Raw genomic sequence first — 25,828 nt, 5'->3', positions numbered from 1 at the left:
AACTTACGTGAATGTGAAGATTAAAAGCTTTTGATATCTCTGATCGCGATGGTTTCCAGAATTCATTTCTCTTATTGTGAGTTGAACCTAAAAAAAGTACACGATTTCCAAACTTCGACTAGTTGTCACTAAATAAGCTACCAAAATAGTAGCCATACTAGACAATCAATTTGAAGTCTTCTTGCATAGAAGAATTTCAAAAACCTTTCAGGATGATCCTGAGAATACGTATTCGAGGACTTGGTAGAATCAGCAAAATAAAAAATTATTCACTTATACTATTTTGGAGAAACCTATAATATTTTTAAGTTTAAAATTTTTAATTAATCTAAAAGTAAAAAATGTAAAATATGTATTGAGAAGGCGTGAATGAAATCAATAAAAAATATATTAACATTTGTTTTTCTTATTACTTATTGCCTGATTTTTATAGAAAAAAGCATTGTTATCGTAGGAGAAATAAAACAGAGGTAAGTATGGTTACATTCCATTTGTTTTATTATTGCACCAAATGTTTGTTTTTGTTTCACATGGTATATAATAAATAAAAGAACTTTATAAAAAAACTATAAATGCTTTATAATAAACAAATAATTTTTTATGATATTGCAACTATTTCATGTCAATATACTAATAATACTATAAAAGGTAAGTATTTTATAAAAAATTCATAAAAAAAGGTAAGTGAGTATTGAGTGCGTGTCTGTGTAAGTATGTGTGTATATGTGTAGGAGTGAGTGTTGTGTGTGTGAGAGAAATTTTTTTTATTTATTTGAAACATCATAGTTCATTTTTTAAAAATATTTTCATCTTCTGATGAATTTGAGTTGTGTGTTTTATTCTCCTTGAAGTCATGCTCATCAACATTGGAAATGAAATCTAATAAATCCTAGAGTAGTTCTCCTGTTGGTAGGCCCTCTAATTCGGAAGATGGAGAAGATCCTATCATTAAATCAATCTTCCGATTTATAGGAACTTGTGGTGTAATAACAGATGATAATTATGGCTTCAAGGAGGATATGCGTGGTGGTGGCTGTGGGTGTGTAGGTAAATGTGTTTCTTTTGTGATTGGTAGTGGAGAAAACTTTTTTTATTGCAGATGTGAATGATTGTGTTGATGGTTTGTTTGTTGTGGATGTGTATGAATGTGATGATGGTTTGTTTGTTGTGGATGTGTATGACGGTGGATGTGTTTAAATGTGTTAATGGTTTGTTTGTTCTAGATGCATGTTTCACTTTTTTTTCAGGTAAGTTTACAGATGCCTCGGATTTTCTTTTTACATGTGCCTGCTGGGACGTCATGGATGCGAGGGAGCTTATAGGAACAGACGACTGCTTAATTGCTGCTCTATACGAAGGAATTGGTGGCTATTTGAAAGCAGATACACGTGGCTGCTGTGGAGACTTTACAACAACCACATCTTCTGATGACGAAGATGTTGTTGATGAAGGTGAAGATTCTTCATGAGAAGGTGGTGGTGGTGGAGAATTGGATGTCATCATACTCTAAAATAAAAAAAATAGTTATTAATAATACACTAAACATGAACAATAGAGAATTCAATCACACACACACAACACTCACTACCATACACACACTCTGGACACCAAGAAAGGTAAGGTACAAAAAATTTACTTGTAAATATTAAAAGTACAATTTGTTATGTTGTATGTGATTGATTGATGAGTCTCCTAAGAGTTCCTAATTTCTCAAGAGAAATTAGAGTTTTTATTAAAGTTGTTAAAATTTATCAATCTTCCAAGTCAATTGTAATATTTGAAAAAAGGAAAATAAAAAATAAAAAACGATTCCTTTTCTTAACGTTTCGACAGCACAGCTGTCCTCATCAGAAACTAAAAGAATTGTTTCTTTATTAAAAAAATAATAAAATAACAATAATTTACAATTACTATAGTTAATTAATTTAAAAATTTTAAATATTACCGAAAAAAAGTCTGTGACTTCTATTCAGTGTTCACTGACAAACTAATCACAAACAATTTTTCATACAATACGGATTTGACAAACGAAAAGGTAGTGTACATTCTTAGGTCATTGAACTCGTCGTAGTTGCATACAGATTATGACGTTTCAAGTATAATTGTATTGATAGAAACTCATCTATGAAAAGTAAATTAAACTCTATTATTTGAATTTATAATTAGAAAAGAAGTTTATATAGTTTTTGTTCAAATTTTTAATACAATCCTTTTTGTTAAGAGGCATCTTTTGTAGACCTATATGTATCATTTTAGAGATGAGTCTTTTTCGCCAATTTTGTTCATTGTCGAGAATTAAACAACCATCCCAATCAAAATCGTGCTTAAGATCTTGTTTATGTGTCGCAATAACAGTTGTTTTTGATTTTTAATGTTTATTAATTCTCATACCAAGCATTCTCTTTGATTCACTCACATAGCTCGCAGAGCAATCCTTACATTTAATTTTATAAACACAGTTTGTTTTTTGGTTTTTATTTGTAATGTCTTTGCCTTTCTTTACATAATTCTTATTTGATTCATTTTTGAAATTATTAAAGTGTTGAATTCGTATAGTAAATTTGATGTTTTGTAAAAAATCTCTTCTGAATATGGTAAAACAATCTTTTTAACTTTATAATAATATGTTTCTTTATTAGGAAGTCGTTGATTTTGATTTATAATATGAACACGTTTTTTTATATGTTTTTCAATAAAAGTCGAAAGATAACCATTATGCAACAATAATTCTGTAACAATATCAATATTTTTCTGATGAAATTTAACATTTGACAACTTAATAGCTCTGTCTATCAAATTATAAACAATAGCAATTTTTTGAGAAATCGGGTGTTGAGAATGAAAATTTAAAAATTTGAACCATAACTATATAAACTTCTAATAAAATTTTGATTCTCTCACTCGGTAGTATTTAATAATATAAGAAGATGATATCGATCTTTCCGAGTCAAGGATTAAATAAAAACATTATTCTTTACGTTTCAATGGCACAGCCATCCTCTTCAGAAACTAAAAGTTTATTACAAAATGTAAAAAAAAAAATTTTTTTATAAAATTTCAACACATTTGTAGAAAAAAAATATTTCTTATAGAAAAAATAAAATTAAATGACTAAATTTACCTTAAAAAAATGAAAACATTATTCAAAAAAACTCTTTTTGAATAAGTAAATTTAAAAGTGATTAAACGTCTCAATTGACACGATTGCTAATAGACACTGATCAATTACAAAGTTGTATGAAGAAGCGTAGAGTGAAATTAGGTTCATTGACCTTATTTCAATAATTTAAATAGAGAAACGTCAAGGTCAAGGTCAGCCAAATTTGTTCTTGCCTATTACCTGAGTAGTACACCTGCCGTTTTGAAAATTAAGAAAAAATTTGTGGCTATTGACATTCTCGGGCCGTGAATTTTCATATCTTGTCATTGACCATTGATAAAATCTTGTGAACCATGGGAATTTTTTTTTAATTTTACGGATTTTTTACCAATGCTAAAATCTTGGAAACGATGGAAATTAATTTTTTTAATTAATGGATTTTTGACCATTAATAAAATCTTCGAAACAATGGGAAATTAATTTTTTGGATTAAACTGATTTTGAACCATTGCTAAAATCTTGCGAATCATGGGAAGTTTTTTTTTTAATTTTAAACTTTTTGGATAATTGCCTTAATCTTGCAAACTATGGGGAATTTTTATTTGAATTTACAGTTTTAGTACCATTGCAAAAATCTAACAAACCTTGGGAAAATTATTGCCAAAATCTTGCAATTATATTTTAAATTTCACGATTTTCTTTCCATTGTCAAAATCTTTCAAAGATATTAAAAAAATAATTTTTAAATTATTTATATTTAATAATAATCGTGAATATCTTTCGTTCATTCTGTCCACACCTGAAGTTAGTATTTGTTATAGGTCTTTTGTTTTTTTTAAATGTGTTGTTTGACATTATTTTGTGTTGGTTAAAATTTTTCAATGTTTTTTTGACATTGTCATTTCTGCGGTCGTATTTTCGTGATTTTAATTATTAAAAATTATAAAATTATTAGATTCGTGCAAATAATAAAATAATAAATTAAATATTAAATACGTAATGAAAAATAAAATTAAAAATAAAAGAAAAAATTATAAAAATTTTTTTTAAATCATTCTTTGTAATAAAAATACAAACAAATAATAATTATTTAATAATATTATTTAGAATTTATCACTCAGCAGCATTAAATAATTAACATGATACTATATAGATCACTCCGAGTCAGAATTAAAATAAATAAAAAAAAACTATTCTTTACGTTTAAACGACACAGTCGTCCTTTTCAGAAAATGAAATTTTTATTATAAATATAAGATACAAAATTAAAAAATTTTATTTAATAAACAATTATTAAATAAATTTTACCTAAAGATAGTTAACATATTTTTTTTAGAAAATGTAAACTAAGTAATTAAAAAAAATTGAGAAATGATAAAATGTTTAAAGAACGTCATTAAATTGACGTCTAATAATTATTTAAATTTTAAATTCTACGAAATTAAAAAAAAACTGTAAAATAAAAATTTATTTAATTAACAATTTTCTATGATAGAAATTCAATTAATTAGATTTTTTTAAAATAATAATTCAAAAAATTAGAAATTCGTCTGAAGAAAGTCTTCAAATAATCAAATAATTATTATTTGAATTGATTAAATGGTATTTATTTTAAATACAGAAATTATTTGGTTCAAATAAAATGTAGGGGAATAGTGTCAGGGTTGGACACAGTTTTGGTTTTTTGTTTATAAATATTTTGTTTAGATAAATTTAGTCAATTGTGGTATATGGGTGGAAAGATCTACAAAAGAGGAACACTTTTGCTGTGGACCGTAAATTGATTAGTCCAAAATTAAAAAAGTTATAAACATTTAAAAAAAAAAAAATCTAGTCAGGGTTGGACTTTTCAGTCAGGGTTGGACACTTTTTGAAAATCGAAACTCATTATTGGTAAAAACGTAAAATAACATTTGTAATGTTTTTTATTCTTATTTTTTCATGTTTATCTTTACTTATTGTTTACAAATTGTAAAGCTTCATGGGTTTAAAAAAGGAATCAACTCAAATTACAAAAAATAACGCTTTATTGTTCCAAATAACTCAATGAAATGATGAACAAAATTTATACAATTTAAGTATTATTTTTCTAATATCTTTGGCACAATTTTGCACTGAAATATCAATAAAATAAAATTTATTTATAAATTGTGTCAAATTCATATAATTAATATGGGTGTCCAACCCTAACTGTATAAAGTGTCCAACCCTAACTAGAAGCATCATTTTCGAATTGTGCTAACCATAACTAGACATGTGTCGCGATTCGAGTTTTCACTTTTTTTCTTCTTAAATTATGTACCCCACAATACATTCAATAAGCTTATCTTGCCGAATTCTTGCTTTTTTTACACATTTTTTTAGGTTTATTCACAAGTCAAACAAAACTTTTTTTGTCTCTTCGATTGCACCGAAGTCACAGGAGACGCTACTTTTGATTTTCCAAAAATGTAATGCCACAAAAAGTTAGGTTATACTACTAGAAGATTCGTCACGTACGCACACAGGTGGCGCTAGTGTTCTTATTTAAAAAAAGCCAAGTATCCAACCCTGACAAGTGTCCAACCCTGACACTATTCCCCTATATAATTCAAGTAAAAATTATTTGGCTCAAATAAATATTTATTTCATAATAGTTAAGTAATCGAGTGTTTAAAAAAAATACTAAAATATTAAATAATATAAAAATAATAATATTAAAATAATAATAATAATAATAATAATAATAATAATAATAATAATGATAATAAATACCTATTTAATTCAAATAAAAATAATTTGGTTCGAATAAATATTTATTTTTGCCAAAGTTGTATAATTGTGTTTCCAAATTTCGGAATAAGTTTCCTTAAAATTCCAAATTCTAAAATTCAATTCACGAAGCTGAAGTACACAACGTTTAGAAACGAATTTTTTTTTTAAGTTGTATATTGATTGAAAAATTGTATACAAATACAAAAAATTTTATGATGAGAAAAAAGATGCGCCAGGAAATTTCGTGCAAGATAGTAATTTGACAAAATTTATTTTTATAAATTTATTTTTAAGGTACCAGGGGCCAATGAACACCTATTAAATATTCATTATAAAAACACAGGCCTTGGATCAACTTAAAGACACAAAAAAGTCGTTTTAGTCGATTTATATTCTGAAAAAAAGTCGATTTTTTTATTTTAACAAAAATATTTTACAGATTTTTAAATAAAAAAATTTTTTTTTAAATAATACTTTTCAAAGGGTTAAAGTTGAAATTTTTAGAAATAATTAAATTTCAAAAGATATTGTTAATTTTCAAACAATTATTAAATTTTACAGAACTAAAAATAATTTATCCAACAATTTTTGGAAAACATTCTTTAAATTTAATTGAATTTTCAAAGATTTAAAATTGAGATTTTTGAAACTAATTAAACTTCAAGTAATTTTTAATTATAATAATATTCATTTTTAGTTGATTTTTGATTGAAAATTTTGATAATTAATTTTGAATTGAAATTTTAGAAAATAATTAAATTTCATTTGATTTTAAATTTAGATAATAATTGAATAATACTTGATTTTGAATTAAAAATTTTGAAAATAATTGAATTTTCATTGATTTTGAATTGAAATTTTGGGAAATAATTGAATTTTAATTGAAATTTTCGATAATAATTAAATTTAAGTTCATTTTTAATTGAAAATTTCGATATTTAATTTTGAATAGAAATTTTAAAAAATAATTGAATTTTATTTCATTTTAAATTGAAAACTTGGTAAATAATTGAATTTTAAATAAAAAATTTGAAAATAATTTAATTTTAGTTGTTTGTTAATTGAAAATTTGAAAATAATTAATTTTAGTTGATTGCTGATTGAAAATTTTGATAATAATTAATTTTGCCTCGAAATTTTGGAAAATAATTAAATTTTAATTGAAATTTTGGATAATAATTTAATTTAAGTTGATTTTGGATTAAAATTTCGGGTAATAATTGAATTTTAATTGAAATTTTCTATTATAATTTAATTTAAGTTCATTTTTAATTGAAAATTTCAATAATTAATTTTAAATATAAATTTTAAAAAATAATTGAATTTTATTTTATTTTAAATTGAAAACTTGGTAAATAATTGAATTTTAAATTGAAAATAATTTAATTTTAGTTGATTAAAAATTTTGATAATAATTAATTTTAGTTGATTGTTGATTGAAAATTTTGAAAATAATTGAATTTTCATTGATTTTGACTCGAAAATTTGGAAAATAATTGAATTTTAATTGAAATTTTTGATAATAATTTAATTTAAGTTGATGTTGAATTAAAATTTTGGGTAATAATTGAATTTTATTTGATTTTAAATTGAAAATTTGGAAAATAATTGAATTTAAAAAGATTTTGAATTGAAATTTTGGGAAAAAATTGAATTTTCTTTGATTTTGAAATTTCATATAATAATTGAATTTTATTTAATTTTAAATTGATAATTTGGAAAATAATTCAATTTTATATATAATTTAATAACACATAATAATAATTTTTATTATTATCATTTAATATGAAATAATATTCTAATAAATTTAAATTATTATTGATAATATTAATTTTTAATTTCTTTATAACAAACAATTAAATATTCAATTTGGCGCGCTTGCGCGCGTTTAATATTGCTAGTTATATATACTAATTATAGCTAGTGACGATGGTAATTTTTGTTTTTGAATTTTTAATATTGTAGTTACGATGGTAAATAGGTTTTTCTATTAAGTATTTCATTAACCTAATCATATCTGATTAGGTAGAAATTTTATTGACAGTCAACCTATTTACCATCGTAACTACTATAATAATTATATATTTGTTTTAATTTTATAAGATAAATTTCCAATAAAATTTATTTTTCATGAATCAATAATGTTTTAATGTTTAAGTTATTTGATTAAATTCTTTAAATTAACTTATTAAATAAAAGTAGATTAAATTTTCAATTTTTAATCATTTTTTTCTGTTTTTTTTTCATTTTGTCATCTGAACTTTCCTTATCGCTGTTATCTGTCTTCTTTTGTCGTTTTTTATTATCATTTTGCTTGGGGTTTCATAGGGTTCTACACATGTTGCTAATGACGGTGTAATAGTCGTCTATTGTCAATATTTCTTCCACATTTGTCCTTTTTCTTTAAATGTATACTATATTTATAAAATTTAAAATCTATTCCATGTAACCTGTGAAGTTGCAGGAAACATGTAGCAAGCTTGCTGCATGTTTTTGTAAGCCTACACAAAACCGGGTGGTATAAAAAAAACTATAAAATTTGGAAAGTGTTTTGAAAATGTTTTTAATTTTCATTTTATAAGACTGAAATCACAAAAAAACAAACAACTTTAATAATCTTATTGAAAATTGTTCTGCACCGAAAAAAATATTCTTGAGGAAAATGCAAAGAAACATTTAATAGAAAGTTGCTTGGCTGTTTAAATGAAGTGAGACAATGTACATGTATAATTTAAAAAATTAAAATTTATTTATTTATTTGAATGTTGGTAAAACTTGAGTACACTGATGAATTAATATTTGTGAAAAAGTGATTGCTCGATCCTACTCAAGCGAGAGCAGAAATGGTTCTGACGATTATGGCAAAGTGTCATGTCGTCGTAGTCAAAGATTACATTAGGAGCTTGTGTGCAGTGGTCAAAATGTGTTGGTAACATGGTGTTTAGTACAGGAATATTTTGTAGGTTTTTTAAATTCAGGTATAATAGCAAGTAGAGGGGTTAGGTTTTTAGTTTTATTAGTGTACTCTTATCTTCGAAATAATTTCAACAGACTTATCTTAACAATGAGAGGATTAAAGTTATAAAATGCAAGATGTTCCAAAATAAGTTTTTACAAATTTGGGATTATATCTTATGGCTTAATATAAAGTTTTACAATTGTTGCAGATGCTGATGTTTTTCTTGCGATAATATTTACAACTTTATTTCTTTTTACCTTTAGAAAAACATTAAGAATAAGCTATTCTAAATTTTATTTTTACTTATTTTAACTCTCGACGGCAATTTCTCCTGCGAAAATCCTTTTGAATCAAGAATATTACTTTTAAAATAAAAAGAATTCCTTTGCGTGATATTCTAGAGGAATCCTCTGAAATCAACAACATATTTTTCGATTTGTAATAAATGCTGAAAAATATGTCATACTTGCTAAAACTTCTACTTATACTCTTATACTCTTTATGCAGAAATTGAAATTTGCAAAATTAATTGTGACGTTGTAAAATTTTTTATGAATTTTACAATTCACAAATTTAAGTTATTTAAAAAAAATTAATTAAATAAATTTTACTTAATCAATTTTTAAAAAAATAAATAATTTTGTTAAACATTTAGAGGTTGCAGCGGATACTCCAAGATTGATTTAAATTAATTAATTTAAGATTCCTTTATTAATTTTATAAATTTATTTTTATTTATGTAAACTCCGTTTCCTGATTCCTGTTCAACGAGTCATCGTGGAAAATTGTAATTTTAATCCAAGGATGATTGGGACGCCTCTTATCTGTTGGAAAATAATGATTATCCATTGAAGATTCATGAAATTATTTTAAAATTTGCCGCCTTTTTTTATTGTGTTGTCCATTGACTAATCAGAAGATCAAAACCTAGTACATATTCCTGAAAATCCATGGCCCAAGGATATTTTATATTAATTATATATTATGACGAAATTGATGTTTGTCTACTTTTCGATTTTCTACAAATTATATAACCTTGGTAGAATTCAACTAGCCTTCCGTCTTCTAAACGAGAAGCTCCTGATGCCTATGGCCCATTTGAATCGTCATACGAACAAAATGTCAAGCATTTTGTATAATTTTTGGATTCATTCCCGTTGTGTTTTATTATGACATAGTCCTGACAGAATACTATTAGAAGATAATGGAGGAGAGACTTTTTGGATTATCTATTTAATTTTGAAACATCTGGATAAAATAATAATATATTATTATTAAGGAATATTAAAAGGGCCCTAAAATACCCTTACAATACGTCCCTGTATCAACACACGAAAAATAACAGAAGACAATTGAATGCCGGTGCATGGTTACCGATTAATAACATCAAAAACAAAATACCAGATATCGTCCTCTTTTGTCGGCAACCTCCGAAGAACCAACATCTTGGAAAAAGTTTTATTTTTAAAATATTTGTTTTGTGTGTTTTCGCTGTGCCATTACAATTTGTGAAATTTCTTTTATTAAGATTGTTATCTTTTTGAAAAATTTAGCAAAAGAAAAAAATATATATATTATTAAAAATTTTCTTATTTTCTATTTTTAACTTATCTTGTAAATGATTTCCTTTTTCTGAATTTTTCTTTTCATTGATAATCATAATTCATTTTTGCATGTTTTAGTTGTGATTTCTTTCTTATTTAAAAATGTTTTCTTTATTATTTGAAAATTGTAATTTTGACCCTATTTCTCATTAATATTAGTTTGTATTTGTGACAACTATTAATTCCCCATTTATGTGTTTTGACCATTTCCCCAAAAATCTCTTGATAAAATTTTTATTGATTGACATGATTTAATTTAAAAAAAAAAAGAATTAATCAATCTTGGAAATTCCGTGACAAGTGAGCACAAGCGTCTTTCATATCGTTCGTATTGCTTGTCTTTTATTCTAATCAGCCATTTTAAAAAATCATGTTATAAATAAAAAAAAATGTTTCATTAAAGTGAAATTTATATTTTATAACTTTGTTAAATTATTTCTATTAATTCAAATTAATTTTTTTTCTGACAATTCTTGCAGCCTCCTTTCACGTATCCCCCCTCTCTACCGATTTCTTTTGAGTAGCCGAGGAAATCAAGTCGTTGTGATTTATTATTATTTTTTTGTGATCATTTGATCGGGCGCCCGCGGATAATTTTATTAATTTAATCTTTTAATTATTAACAACGCCAGTGTAACCTAAAAATTATTTCTATTTAATTAAAAATTTGCAAATAGGGTTACATAATATAAGTAAAATGTGATTAAACTTAATGATGTGTGATGATGTGTTAATGACGGTGATTTTGATTTTTTGTCTTCAACATTCCTTCCATTGAGTTTTTTGCGTACGAGTTACGAAATTCTCTCCAGTCATGTAAGTGTATCTGAAGTTATATCTGTGAAAAATTGTGCATATTATTTATTTATTTATAATTCATAGATAAGAAATTCTCTGAGTAAGAAATAATAAATGTTGCTAAATTGATTATTATTGAATCCATCTTGGAGTCTTCCACTACAGAAGATTGTCTTTCTTCATTATCAATATTTTCATCAATCATTTCATCATCTTTGTCATTATTTCTATTCTCATTTTCTACTTCATCACTTTCTTTTTTCTTATTTTCCTCATTTTCTTTTTCTCCATTCATCTCATTTTCTTCCTTGTTTTCTTTCTTCTTATTTCTTGGATTTTCACTTCTTTCTTTTTGCTTCATGTCTGTTTTCCTAATCTTTATCTCATTTTGTTGATACTCGTTTTCTTTTTTGTCATTTCTTACATCTTCTTGCTTTATCTCTTTTTCCCCAATCTTCATCCCATTTCCTGTCTGTCCGTTTTTTTCTTTTTATCTTTTGCACCGTCACTGTTTTTTTTCGTTTTTTCCTTTCTGTCCAATATTTTTCGTATTTCATTTCTCATTTTCTTGCTTTTCGTCTTCTCTCTTTCTCTTTCCTGTCGATTCGTTATCTTTCTTCTCGTTTTGTTTAGTTTTACTTATTTCTATTTTCTCAATACCCTGATCTTCACCTTCTCTCTTTTCATTTTTTGCATCTTCTTTGATTTTCTTTTCCTGTATTTTATTTTTTTGTTTTTCATTTTCTTTGTCTAAATAATTAAGTAATAAGTTAATTAACAAATTCACATAATTCTTTTCAGTTTGTTAACCTTTGTAAATTTCAAAATAAAACAAATTTTTTAAACAAATAGAAAAATTAAAAAATACTTCAAATTAAAAAATTAAATAATTAAAATTAATTAATTTTTAAGGAATTACATAATTTACTTTGAGAACTGACAACATTAATTGGAAATGTAATTTTTGTTTAAATGTGTTTTTCAATATTTTATTTGTTCTTATCCTCATGTTCTTTTTTAATTTTTCTGCTATTCGATTTTTTTTTATTTTTCCCTTTTTCTTTCTTATTTTTAATAATAATTTCTCCTTCCATAAAAACATCAATTTTTTGAAGAGAAAGCGCGAGAAATTTTGTAAGACGTGTAACCTTGTAGGGCATCTTCAGCTTGAATGTCCCAGATATGATTTTTGCTTTAAATGTGGGAGAAAGGATCACATTAAGTCTAATTGTCCCAAATAAAAAAATAATAGACCTAACAGAATTCAATGCACGCAATGTAGAATGATAGAACATACAGCTGATAGGTGTTGGGGACCATGTTCCTGCTGTAAGAAAAATGGACACAAATATGAGGAATGTTGGTCTCGTCAAAATGTAGTACAAAGAAGCAGAGAACAAAAAACGAAGAGTAAATTGCCATAAATACCACGAACCTATTTGATAGAATCCATAAAGAAACATTTATTTCTAATTTGATCTACCTGGAGATAAACTGGGAAGTACGAGCAAAGTTCAACATACCATTGAAACAACAGACAATGTACCAGTAAACAGTAAGTATCCTCGGAACCTGGAAGTTCACAAAGAAGCAAACAGAAGCATTATTAAAAAACGATTCAATTAAGATATCAAAATCTTTATATAATTCACCAGTATGAATAATTCCAAAAAAAGGAAGATTCTCAAGGCAATAAACGGTGGCGTGATAGATTATCGAAAATTGAATGAAAAAACTATCGGAGACTCGTATCCTCTTCCAAATATCATAGATATTCTAAATCAATTAGGAGGTGCAAAATACATTACAGTTCTAGATTTGGCACAAGGATTCCACCAGGTAGAAGTAGCACCCAAAGATAGACATAAAACAGCGTTTTCAACGCCCTATGGACATTATGAATTCAAAAGGATGCCCTTTGGTTTGAAAAACAGGCCTTCTACTTTTCAAAGAATGATGGATCATGTTTTATCAGGAATGCAACGCATTGAACTATTCGTTTATATGAACGACATAGTAATTTATGCTAATTCACTAAAAGAACATAAAGAGAAGTTTATTACTTCTCTTACTTATTTATTTATACTTCCTTCTATTAGGAAAAATCCTTGTCCGTCTGTATTCGACTGCTGAGTAGCGATAGACCTTAAAGAAATTTTCTCAGTCGGGACTACCTGAACGTCAATGAAATTCTTTTTACACACATCAAATTCTGACCTGAAAATGGAAGTATTTATAAGTCTTAAATTATTAAAATGAGTTTGTAGGAAGAATTATTATAGCTAATATATCTGCAATATAGTCTATTTATAATTCCGTGCTTTGTTCCAATTGTGTGAAGTTCGTTGTTTTTTTCCATTACTACTCCAATTATATTTCTAAAATCACTTTTCGCTTTGTCGACCTCTGGAATTGGAATGGTGATGTTATCTCCAATTTCAACTGGCCGATGATTTTTATCAGACGTCAATTTCATTTTTTTCGCTTGATGTTGCAGCCCTTCGGCTGCTTTTCTCCTGGCAGAAAAAATATTCTCTTGTCGAAAATTATTGGGCGATTCAACGGTTGATTGTGAAATCGGAGTTACATCTTCTTCAGAATTGTGTTCTTGTTCTGCATCTGCTATGTTCCTACCAGAAAAAAATATTAATTATTTTTATTTATTGCATATACATATATCCACACATATGCACACATACACTCAATATTTGTAATTTTTCAAAGGCTAAATAAATAAAATTTTAATTAGAAATATAAAATATATATATATATATATATATATATATATATATTTAATTTTTACATTTGTACATTTGTATACCCCCTTATATATTTAATTTAAAGAAATATTATTTTCATAGTAAAAAAAATAAATTCTTTCTTTCTTCTTTTAGGTAAAAATGACTAACAAGAACATAATAATATTAATATGGAAAACAAACAAAATGAAATTGAAAATAATCCCCTTTTTTTAGTCAATAGGACCATTTCGTTCGGCCATTGGAATATCCTGAATTAGGTGAAAAGGGGTGGCAGAAAAGGGGCAATAAAATAAATTCTTTCTTCCTCCTTTTAGGTAAAAAGGTCTAACAAGAACATAATAATATTAATATGGAAAACAAACAAAATTAAATTGAAAATAATTCCCTTTTTTTAGTCAATAGGACCATTTCGTTCGGCCATTGGAATATGCTGAATTAAGTGAAAAGGGGCCGCAGCTGCATTCAATAAGTCATCAGGGACTTGTTGAGGTTCCTCCTCTGCATTTATAATTGGGAGGTAAAGTATTTCTCCTCTATCATTTCTATTAATTCTGACAGAAAATAATTCTTCAATTGATGGTAAAATTGTCTCTATCGGGTAAAGACATCTGATATAGGGGGGTTCAATGCAATTATATAATTGAACAATTATATGAGGAGGATTTATTAATATCAAATTGAGGCTATTAAAAGCCCTAATGCACCTCCAACATTGTCCGGCTGGTCGCCTGCGAAAAACATCGAGGCGAAGGCACGCCAGACAACCCCTTTTTTGGGTCGAAGTAAGAGTAATTATATAATGCCAGTGTTCGAAAACTCCTCGAACACCAACAGGAACTCTTCCCTCGAAGAAACATTCTTTGCAACGCCATGTTTGACCTTCACGGGGAATTGATATCCAAATAATGGCATCCATGTTAATAAATGTCGAATCTACTGCTGAAATTTGATCCAAAGTTGTCTATGAAAGAAATGAAAAAAAGGAAGACATCAAAAAGATGTCAAGAAAGGAAAATGTTTTCCTTTCTTGGAGCTTAGTTCAGAGACGGAACCTCCACGAGGTCCCCGCTGGGTATTTTGTTTCCCTTCTCCCGCTCAAGATTTTCGAATCTTGCATGGGCGAAGGGAAACAATGCTATCCGTCTCTTCCCGGAAGGGCACCCGGTCTTCTTTTAACGCCGCTTTGGCTCCTAAGGACTTTACAGCGGCAGTTTTTCCATACCCGCTCCCCATGGTGCATCGGTAGTGAGAAGGCTTGCCAAATCACCGCCGTTTCACCATGCTGGTAGTGTTTTCGCGGGAAAGTAGATAAGCTTTGTTAACATCGGGAGTATAGTTCTTAAGGACCCAGGAATCCCAGTCGGCCTAGCCGACTCTAGCGCAATTCTGTCGTCACGAGTACCTGGACGGGCTACTTACGCGCATTGTAGACATCATTAATCTCAGTCCTATACCCTGACAGCCACTTTCACGCAACTGGAGTTATTACACAAACCAGATTCGTTGGATATTGACGTAACCTCATCGCTTCTCGAATAGACGACGTTCATTCACGTTTCTATGACGGACTACAGGCGACAAGAAGACTTGTCCCTTACTATAGCGAACTCCCGTTAAGCCTCGCTAAAATTATTAACAAAGTTGGAGTTATCGTAACACACCAAGGAGCTGTAAACAACATTTCCATATTTAGTGGGGACCCATCTGCTGATCCACTTCTCGCTGTTTCTGCTGGAGATATCACTAAGTTCGCAAAGCTTATTTAAGCATGCAAACGACGTGGATTTATTCAAACCGGCCGTATCACAGAGGATAAACTTGGCACAAGCTGGTGTATATTGTCAGCCCACGACGTTACTACTGATGAAGTAGCTGACGGAGTTGCTGATAGCATAATTATTCGATCGTCATTCATGGAATGGACCTTCACTGATGCTCTATATTCTGCACTAGTCCAAAACGGATCTAGCGGAATTATCGACGTCGATACTGAAGTAACCTAGCATTCCAGCTACATCTCCAACGTCATCGATGCTGGCCACTCCTTTAACTTGGGAGTATAAACATTACATATGGCGCTAAAACAATAGGGCTCGAATAACCTTGAGAATATAGACAATAGTGTGTTTGTCAACTTCATGCTAAATACCTTATAGAATTAATTTCAGAAATCCAATTTATACTAACTTTAATTACATAAATTTTATTTTCAGAAAATCTAACTGTCGTAATTTTATCGATTGAAATATCATTTAGACATTTCTATTCTGAAAATTTCATTATTAAATTATTGAAATTTCATGTATTGAATTTTAACCATCGAGAACGGTCCACATCGCAACAGTTCGATATAGCCTTACCAGTTTTTAGGGGTGATTTATCGGAGGATGCAATAGAATACCTTTAGGAATTACGGCAGTACATTATGTTTCGGCGAGTTCCGAGCGAGTATCAACCCAAGACTATTCAAAATTCGCTCAGTGGCTAGTGAATTTGGCAACCGCCACATTAATTCAAGAAAAGGAATAAGATCCAGCCATAAATCGATTAAGCCGATAGATCGTCGCATGCATCGTTATTCCGTTTTACTTGTGAAAAAGGTGGTACACTTTACGTGTACATTTTAATGTAAAATGTAAAACGCACTCATTTCGACGAATGATCTCTCAAGTATCTCTTTTTTATTTGTATATTAATTTGATATTTTTACTTTGAACGGGTACCCGAATCATATAAATTATAATAGATTTGTGTTGTGTGACGTATGCGTTTCATTAAAATTAAACCAACAGTTACAAATGAATAAATATATATATATAAATGACAACAAATTCCAGGAACATTATAATAATAAATCATTTTTAATGATTAAAAAAATCATTTAGGTTAGAAGTAATATCCTTAATAGTTAACTATAAATTCTAGCTAAATTTTTATAATAGATAAGACACTTGCAAGTTCTGATTAATTTGTGTTTTAATTTTTTTGTAATTAGTAATAATTTCGTTTACTTTTTGTACATACAGATATCCAAATCATTTATAGAAGCAAATGAAAATAAAGTAAGACAACTAAATTTTTTTTAATAATAATTAAAAACTAATTGTAACAGTGATTTATGTTTTACATTTTTTCTATTCTAGCTAGAAATAGCTCCAAATTGTGGAATATACTTATCTAAAAGTCGGAAGGAATTTATTGTAAAATCTGCTATATTTAAAGAGGATTGGAAAATTATTCCAAGAGGAATGCTCTTGGAAATTTACAGCCAAAGTATTGCTAATTATTCGGCAACAGGAAAACGGACGGAAAGACAGGGGATTGATTTCAGATTATTTAAAGGACTGATAGGTAATTACATTTTTATATATTCAGGCTTCAAAGTGTTTCTCCTATTCCCCTATTTTAAAAATTCTTCTTGTTTCTCCTTTTTATGAATATTTACCCAATTTTATGTTAAAACTCGAATATTATTTAATAAATATTTATATTATATAGATTTAATAAAAATATTTAATAATATTTAATAAAACTCCAAATTTGAACCAAAATATTACAAGCCTTGGATTGAAAATTTTTTTTCATCAGAAAATTTATTAAATTTTTTTTTAATTTAATTAATAAAATGTTAAAACACAAAATGTTGCGTCGAATGTTACCAGAAGAGTATTCGAAAAAATGTTCGACGAGTATGCAAAAACTGTAACGTTGCTTTATGTGTACCTTGCTTTGACAGTTACCACCAATCATGATTTTGTGATAAAATTTATTGTAATCTTTTGACTTTACGTTATTTTATAACATTTGTTTTACATGGCTTCAAAAATTAATCTATTTATTCAGTTCTTATATTTTCTCATTTACTATATGTAAATCAGAAAATTAAAAAAAAATCAAGAAAATAGTGCACTTCAAAAAACATTCTCGAACCTCCTCGTAATAAAGTGTGTAAGTAGGTAAATTATTATATACTTAAACTAATCGAGAAAGAATAACATCTAAAATACTATTAGAATCGCCATTTTTAATTTTGAAAATCTAACTGCACACCCGTTCATAAACGGGTAACAAATGAAATTTAGGTCAAGTGAGAATTACATCAAACGAGGATTAGGCCAAAAGAGAATTAGGTTACATTAAGATTAGGCCAATTAAGAATTATGTTAGATTAATATTAGAACAAGTAACAATGAGGATAATGTAAAATTAGGTTAAATGAGAGTTAGGTCAGATAAATATTAGAACAAATAACAATTAGGTTATAGTATGACTAGGTCAAATGAGAATTATGTTTTATAAAGATTAAAGTAAATGAAAATTAGTTTAAGCGGCGTTAAGTCCAAATGATAATTAGGCCAGATGAAAATGATTTCAAATGATAATTATGGGAAATTGTGTTTAGGCCAAGTAATAATTAGATCACATAAAAATGAGGCTAAAAGAGTATTAGGTTACAGAAAATTTAGGCCAAATGAGATTTAAGGCAGATAAATATTACGTTAAATTAAGATTATGCCAAATGACAATTAGTACAAATGAGGATTAAATTGAATAAAGATTAGGAGAAATAATAATTAGGTCATATACAGATTAGGCCAAGTAATTATTAGTTCATACGACTTTAAATTAATCATTATTTAAATATGAATCGTAATATGTAATTGCAATAAATATCTAAAATAAATTATTCAAACATTTTGAAACATTTATATCAACTTGAATTATAAATAATCATTATTTTTTAAAACTTGCAGTAATTTTTCTTTCAAAATATAAAAATTATTATTATTATAGAATAATAATCTTTGTATTCATTCCTTTATTCATTCACATTTTCATAGTACTTGAATTTTCTCATTATTATTAGATTATATATACATATATATATCTTTACTTTGATAATTAGGGTTCTCGAAGGTTTCTACCTGAAATTTGTTTTGTTTAAACAGCTTTCTGTTGAGGGTTCACATTATGGTCCATGACCTTTTAAATACTGTCCTGTAAGATGAAGTTGTGTCCCCCACTTTACCAGCCCGGCCCGAACAATCACCATGTGGTTATATGTACTGGAGAATAAGAAGCAAGAAGAAAATTTTTGGTGCCAGCACCTTTGGGTATAGTATTAATAATTATATATGTATTTTGAAGATAAAACATTGATTATTGAATAATTTTTTTATGCATAAAATATGGATATTGCATAATATTGGTATAGAAGATATTTGTTTCTTTTGGTTGTCTTAAATGTTTCATATAAAAAATACTTCAATCAATTTAGTTTTCTTGGTATTTGATAACATTAGCATTTAAGATATTACGATTTTGAGGATAAAGAAAGATATTGCATAACATTAGTATTGAATATATTTTGATAATGCAACAAAAATATTGATTGTTTGATAATAGTGGAAGCTGGCTTTTAGAAAAATTGTTTGGTATTGGATAATTTTGGCATTAAAGACATTTTGATTTTAAGGATAAAAAATGATATTGCAGAATATTAGTATTGAATATATTTTGATATTGGAAAAAAATATTGATTATTTGACCACAGTGGAAGTTGGTTTTTGGAAAAATTTTTGGTATTGGATAAGATTGGCAATAAAGATATTTGGATTTTGAGGATAATAAAATATAATATTGGATAACATTGGTATTGAATATATTTCGATATTGAAAAAAAATATTGACTGTTTGATAATAGAGGATGCTGGCTTTTGGAAAAGTATTTAAATAGATAGAAAGAGGTTTGAATATTGTTTTAAGGGTTGAAGTTGTTTTATGGGTTAAATAATACTTTGTGAGTTGAATATTGATTTGAATATTAATAAAAAGTGCAGAGGAAAATAAGTCAAATAATAATCATTATCGAAAATAATATAATATGGAAAAAGATTAAACAACGCTAATTCACTTTCATGTAAGACTATCATTGTTGCATTAGTTAGCTGAATTATAGTTAATGAAATATTTTATAGGTGAAACACATGTAAGTAAATTTTTTAAAGCAATAAACAAAAATAAACGATTTGTTTTGAAAAATGGCTTTATCAACAGTTTAAAAGTTGAAGAAGGATACCATGTCGAACATAGAAGAGTATTTTATTTTTTTTAAGTAATGAAGATTTTAAAATTATTGAAAATGTAAATGAAATGTTAAATGATATGAATATGTATAAATTTCAAGAATTATTAAAAAATGATTCAAATTCTTTTTTCATTATGCAAAGTACTTTGTATTTACAAATGCTTGATTTAATTGTTTCAATTAGAGAAAGAGATAAAAATATTCAAATAGTTTATAGCGGTAATAACAATTCTGGTCATTGGATTTGTGTTTATTACGATGGAGTAAGACTTTATATTTTTGATAGCCTTAATGCAGGGTGTTTGAATATTCATCAAATAGAATATTTAATTAGATTGTTCCCTTTTAAACCAACAGAATTTGTTGTAGATGTTAATCAACAACCGATTAATACAGTTAAGTGTGAAGTATAATGCAATAGCATTTGCAACATCTGTACCCCACTGAAAATTCCCACATAGGCTTCCATATGGGAAACCACATGGGTCCCTAAATAGGAAGCCATATGGTTTCCTATACAAAATCGTATACGTAATTGAAACAGGAATTTGAATAGGAAATTAAGTCGGAATTATCATAGGAATCCACATCCACACAGGAATGTACATTCCTATGTATATTCCTATTTCAATTCCTATAATATGAATTTTTTTTCAACTCCAAGATATATATCTTTCAATAGTAGAGGTTCCTGATAGACTACAGAGATGAAAAAAATTTATTGCGCAGCCGAAAAAGTTGAAGAAAACTATACTGCGCATGATATTAAGATATAATGTGCAATCATATGATAATTCCTACTTAATTTCCTATTCAAATTCCTGTTCCAATTACGTATACGATTTTGTATAGGAAACCATATGGCTTCCTATATAGGAGCCTATGTGGGGATTTTCAGTAGGGTATTGGTTAACAGTGTAAGTTAAAAGATTAATTTATGAAACTGCTAATAATATAATGAGGAAGCATTTGATACCATTTTTTGAAAACAATTAAATCATTTTCCGGCAGTTAGAATGTCTAATATTAGGATTTCTATTTGTAGAGAATGATTGGAATTGTCCTTTCATAAATCGAGTTAAAGAACTTCAAAAGTGGTGAACTAAACCTTTCATATTTTTTAAAGACTTTTCCCAGTAAAAATGACAACAGAGTTCTGTCTACTGAAACTGAGAATGAAAAGAAAATACCCAAAGAAAAAAATTTGTCCCGTAAGATGAAGAAATTATCTACAGTAATTGAAGAGGGATTTACATGTTGATGTAAATTCAGCATGCACAACAGAAAATAATAAGAAAATAATTTCTAGTCTTATTGTTAGGGAAAATTTTGATCCCATGACATATCCTACAATGTTTCCTTATGGTGATCCTGGATAAACTGTTAACCTTAAGCATACTCAAGGTACTTGTAATTTTATTCATTTACAATTTTATATGTATCGTCTTTCATAGAGAAGAAAAAAGCGTGGATTGCCACATGTGCTTTTAACTATATGTTTACGTACACAAATTTGCGATTCAGAAACTTTAAATAAAATGATATGTGCTGAAATCACAGACGAAATAAAGAATCCAGAACTTTTTAACATTGTAAAGCGATTTTCAGTTCATGGGCCTTGTGGTAAACAAAATAGGAATTCACCCTGCATGAATCCTGAGATGGGTCATTTAAATGTATTGCTGACAATTCGACGATCGTAGCATATAATCTTTACTTGAGTACAAAATTTAAAGGTCATATTGACTGGGCAATAATAGGTATTATATTATTATAACACCATAATGTTGAAATAGTAATACAGTAACGATTACAAAAATAATATTATTTTTGTGAGATCAAAATTCCAATAAGTGTCCGTCAAATAAAAATAAATTTTTAATTTTTCATAAAAAATTGTAGATATCGCGCGCGTTTACGCGCATTTCTTTTAGCTAGTTTAGGTTATAAAATGTAAACAAAAACGAAACTTTGACTTGTAGTATAACCGATAGACTATTAAAAATTTATTGACAGACTTAATTCATTCACAATAAAGCATTCACTTAAAAAAATTTAAATATTGTAATTATACATACCTTTTAGCTTCTTGTCTTTACTAGTGTGATCTGGAGTAATCTAATCTGTAATCCAGACAATGAAGGAGATCATGTTTTCAGTCTTCTAGTGAAAAATTTTTGGGGAATTTTATGTTATTTCCCAAAATTCTGGCACTATTCTTCTGGAACCTAAAGGAAGTTCACATTTTGTCGCAATTTTAATTGTATGAGCCAATAAAAATTATTGGTTCTAGGAATTAATATTTCAAAGTAGTGTTGTAACACTCGGCGATAATTCCACTCAGAATGTTTTAATCTCGTTCTTTTTTTTAAATTTGGACAAGTTGAATTCAGAGTCTCGATAAGTAACAATATTATTTACGATTAATTAAATTTATTGAACTAAATTTAATTCAATAATTATTTATTGAATTTCAAAGTTTAGTGTTCTTTTCACAAATTTTTACTGTTAATGTTTTTTATTTAATGTTTCACTCGAAAAATAATCAATGTTCTATTTCACGAATTATTCTAAGTTTTATTTTCACAATAAGAAAATTCTATAAAGATCAATTACGCAAATTGAACTCAAAATCTGGCCAAAAATCTTGTCCCTACCTCTTGATTTTTGCTTATAAAGACATTTTCCACTCATGTCAAAAGTCCCTTTTTCCCTTTCTTCTTTTCTATTTTCCAATCATATTCTTATTTTTTGGCTTCTCAGTCCCGCACTCACTAATCATTAGATTTGTTTACGCGAAAATCAATGCATTTGTCGCACAATTTCCCACGTTTTTGTGGTAAACACCTGCACTTTTTTACGCATTTTCTCCAAGTCTATTTTTAAAAATAGATAAATACGTCATATTTCATAATTTTTAGCTTTTTTATTTCTTCCTTTTACGCATTTTTTCAAATCAATTATCTTCGAATTTTGTTATTCTTTTATTAAAAATATTGCAATTTCTTATGAAATGTTTTTGTAATATTCCAGTTTAATTCGAGTCTAAAAATCTTCATTAATCTAATTATCAATATTATTTTATTTATTATTTTATTATTAAAATATTCAAATTTTTCCCGCCATTTATTTAAATTATTATTAATTATTCTAATCCTATTATCGAGACCCGATTTTGCAGCGATGCTTATCAGTACTCGCATTTACCTAGAACATATTTCTAGAGAAAAGGAAAACTGAAAAAACCCTTTCTGAGTACATATATTTTTTTTTTAATTGTTATTAATTATTCTTATTTTTAATTCCTGAATTTGACGTATACATGTGTATATTTAAATATACACATGTATACACATTCTTAATCTTACCAATTTTCATTAAGTACCATTAATTGTCATTAATCATCATTAATTATTATCAATTACCATTAATTTAATAATTATTTTTTCCAAATTCATTCCTTTTTCAACCTCTTGCAATTATTAATGAGTATATCATCATTTAATATTATTAAATGAGACTTTATCGATTTTAATTTCATTATTTCAAATTAAGTATAGGGAAACATTAAATTTGTTTGATCGGCAAACGAGTTCGAGTCTCGTTTATCTAAGGCTAATTATCGTCTCGTTTCGTCTCGGTTTAAAAAAAATCTATTAATATGATTTGAAAATTGAAGAAAGACAATTTAATCAATATATTCACGTTTTTAGTAAAAATAGCGACATTTGAATATTAAAAATTAAAGAATTATTTGACTTTATTAAAAAAATTAGTTACTTTAAGAAATTAATTTAACAATACATCAAACTTAATTTTTAGAATTTCAAACTGAATTAATTTTGGATGTTAAGGAACAAGCATTCCAAGAGTTAAGAAACAATAAATGTGTTATTGAGTTATCAGACCAATATATATTCTTTCGTTTTGTTGGTTCAAAATCGACTGTTTCCGAGTTAGAATCAGATGCGTATATGATATTGATATTAAACGTGCCTTGATCTGTATCTTTTGAGTTTTTCTTTTTCAAATTTTCTTTTTCAGGTACTGGACTCTACGAATAATTTATTAATTAATATATTGTAATATTTCTTGTCAAAGTAAAAATTGTCAAATGTCAAATAACATCTTGAAGTTTATTAAATATTTTTAATATTTATTTATTAGTTATGAAATAGTTTTGACTACTTATTGAATTGTTTTTTGTTTTTATCACATTTCTTATTGTTTAAAATTCATAAAAAATTATAACATTTAACTTACGTATAATTGTTTTATTTTAATAAGTAAAAATAGTGATATTTTTATTCATAATACCTTCGGCTTAAAGTAGTCGGTTTGATAAATATTCTCAAATTTGTCTAATGATTGTTTCATCATTTCTTTGCCCCAATCAGTGAGTAGAAAAATATCCAATTTATGCCTAGGATCAAGTATTAACCACAACCACATTATTATTTAAACAATAAAATATGATAAAGTATTTATTGGGATTTGTAGAAAAAGTGTTTATAAGTAATTTAAGACCTTATTTGTATCAATTTAATACGAAACAAGTGACATAAAAGATAAAATATGGAGCACTGTTATATTAGAGTATTTTGTCAAATTTTTATATAATTCAATGAAAAATGTTTTAGATATGATTTTTTAATAATAGAAAAACAGTGAAAAAGTATTAATTTATTATTTTAAAGCATTTGAAAGGGTAATAAATAGTGAAAATTAATGTTTTTATTGTGTACTTTTTGTGTGTATTAGATAACGTTTATCGACAGCAAGTTACAGGTTACACTGGTGAACGCTAGATGGCAACACAGTAAACAATTAATAAGAATTTGACAAGAAACATATTTAACCCACTGAAAGTCGATGATGCATCTAGACACAAATAAAAAAAATGCTAAAGACTTATTGAATATTCATAAAAAATGTTACTAGTGGGTTTTCGGCGTCGCTAATTACAAATTTGATATCAGATTTCCAAAAATCAAAATGTCGAATAAAAAAAAATTAAACATTATTCGTATTCTCTCAAAGCTCGTTACTTGGGAGTTTTTGGGGTCACTGATTACGAATCTGATATTAGATTCTTAAAATTCAAAATGGCGAATCAATACGAATTACGAATTGGTTTTCAAAAAATCCATGATAATTCCCTGTTTCTCCTCGAAACTTTAAGAAAATAATGATTTTAATTCATTTCGAAGTGAAAGTTTTATATCAGATTTGATTCTTCTTTCGAAATCCATTGAAAATTTAAAAAATATTTAAAAATAACAAAATGGCGGCCATTTTACTAAAAAACTTTAAATTGAAATTATTCAAAAACCCCACCTTTTTTTTGCTCAAAATTTGTTTGGTTATTGTGTTCATAGGAAGGAATATTTTCCACAAGAATTGAACTTGTGCCCAATTCTGTTACAAGAGAAAAAATTTTTTTTTATATTTTTTAAAAGAGAAACATCATTTTTCTCAAAAAATACAATAGATATAAAAAAATTTCTTAGATAAAACTTGTTCCTCGTTAAAAGACCTAAAAAAATGTCTGTTGTCATTTTTGTCTACATTTTTCTTTTTCAACAATATTTGCAAAAAATTGATTTATAGCTCACATTTAACACAGATAGAAAAAATCAGATCGCTACAAATAGACGATCAAGGATGGAAACGAGCGAGTACACCCAGAAATCTCGACTCGAATGCAACTCAATTTCAAAGCGATTGAGCACCTCTGAGTGATCCAGATTATGACTCGTGAGC

The 25,828-nt window shown here is 27.1% G+C and overlaps 1 protein-coding gene across 1 annotated transcript; it reads right to left on the bottom strand.

Moving 5' to 3' along the window:
* Positions 1-1,368: 1,368 nt before the first annotated feature.
* On the bottom strand, positions 1,369-11,675 carry LOC127286243 (myb-like protein X). The gene is made up of 2 exons (XM_051312616.1): positions 11,379-11,675; positions 1,369-1,506 (listed from the first exon to the last, which is right to left on the bottom strand). The coding sequence occupies exons 1-2, from the start codon at positions 11,673-11,675 to the stop codon at positions 1,369-1,371; spliced, it is 435 nt and encodes a 144-aa protein (XP_051168573.1).
* Positions 11,676-25,828: the final 14,153 nt, after the last annotated feature.

This window comes from Leptopilina boulardi, unplaced genomic scaffold (genome assembly GCF_019393585.1).
Source record: "Leptopilina boulardi isolate dan_hultmark-lab unplaced genomic scaffold, ZJU_Lbou_2.1 LbouV2_351, whole genome shotgun sequence".
Taxonomy (NCBI): domain Eukaryota; kingdom Metazoa; phylum Arthropoda; class Insecta; order Hymenoptera; family Figitidae; genus Leptopilina; species Leptopilina boulardi.
Note: the sequence above shows the minus strand (reverse complement) of the source record. Positions and strands in the feature narration are given on the sequence as shown.

What these genes read in the sequence shown, in the direction of transcription:
- LOC127286243 (XM_051312616.1), bottom strand. Translation starts at nt 11,675, where the DNA reads ATGAAGATTGGGGAAAAAGAGATAAAGCAAGAAGATGTAAGAAATGAC. An exon ending in ATGAAGAAAGACAATCTTCT is followed by an intron (nt 1,507 to 11,378) that starts GTAGTGGAAGAC and finishes TTTTTATTTTAG; the next exon opens with AGTATGATGACATCCAATTC.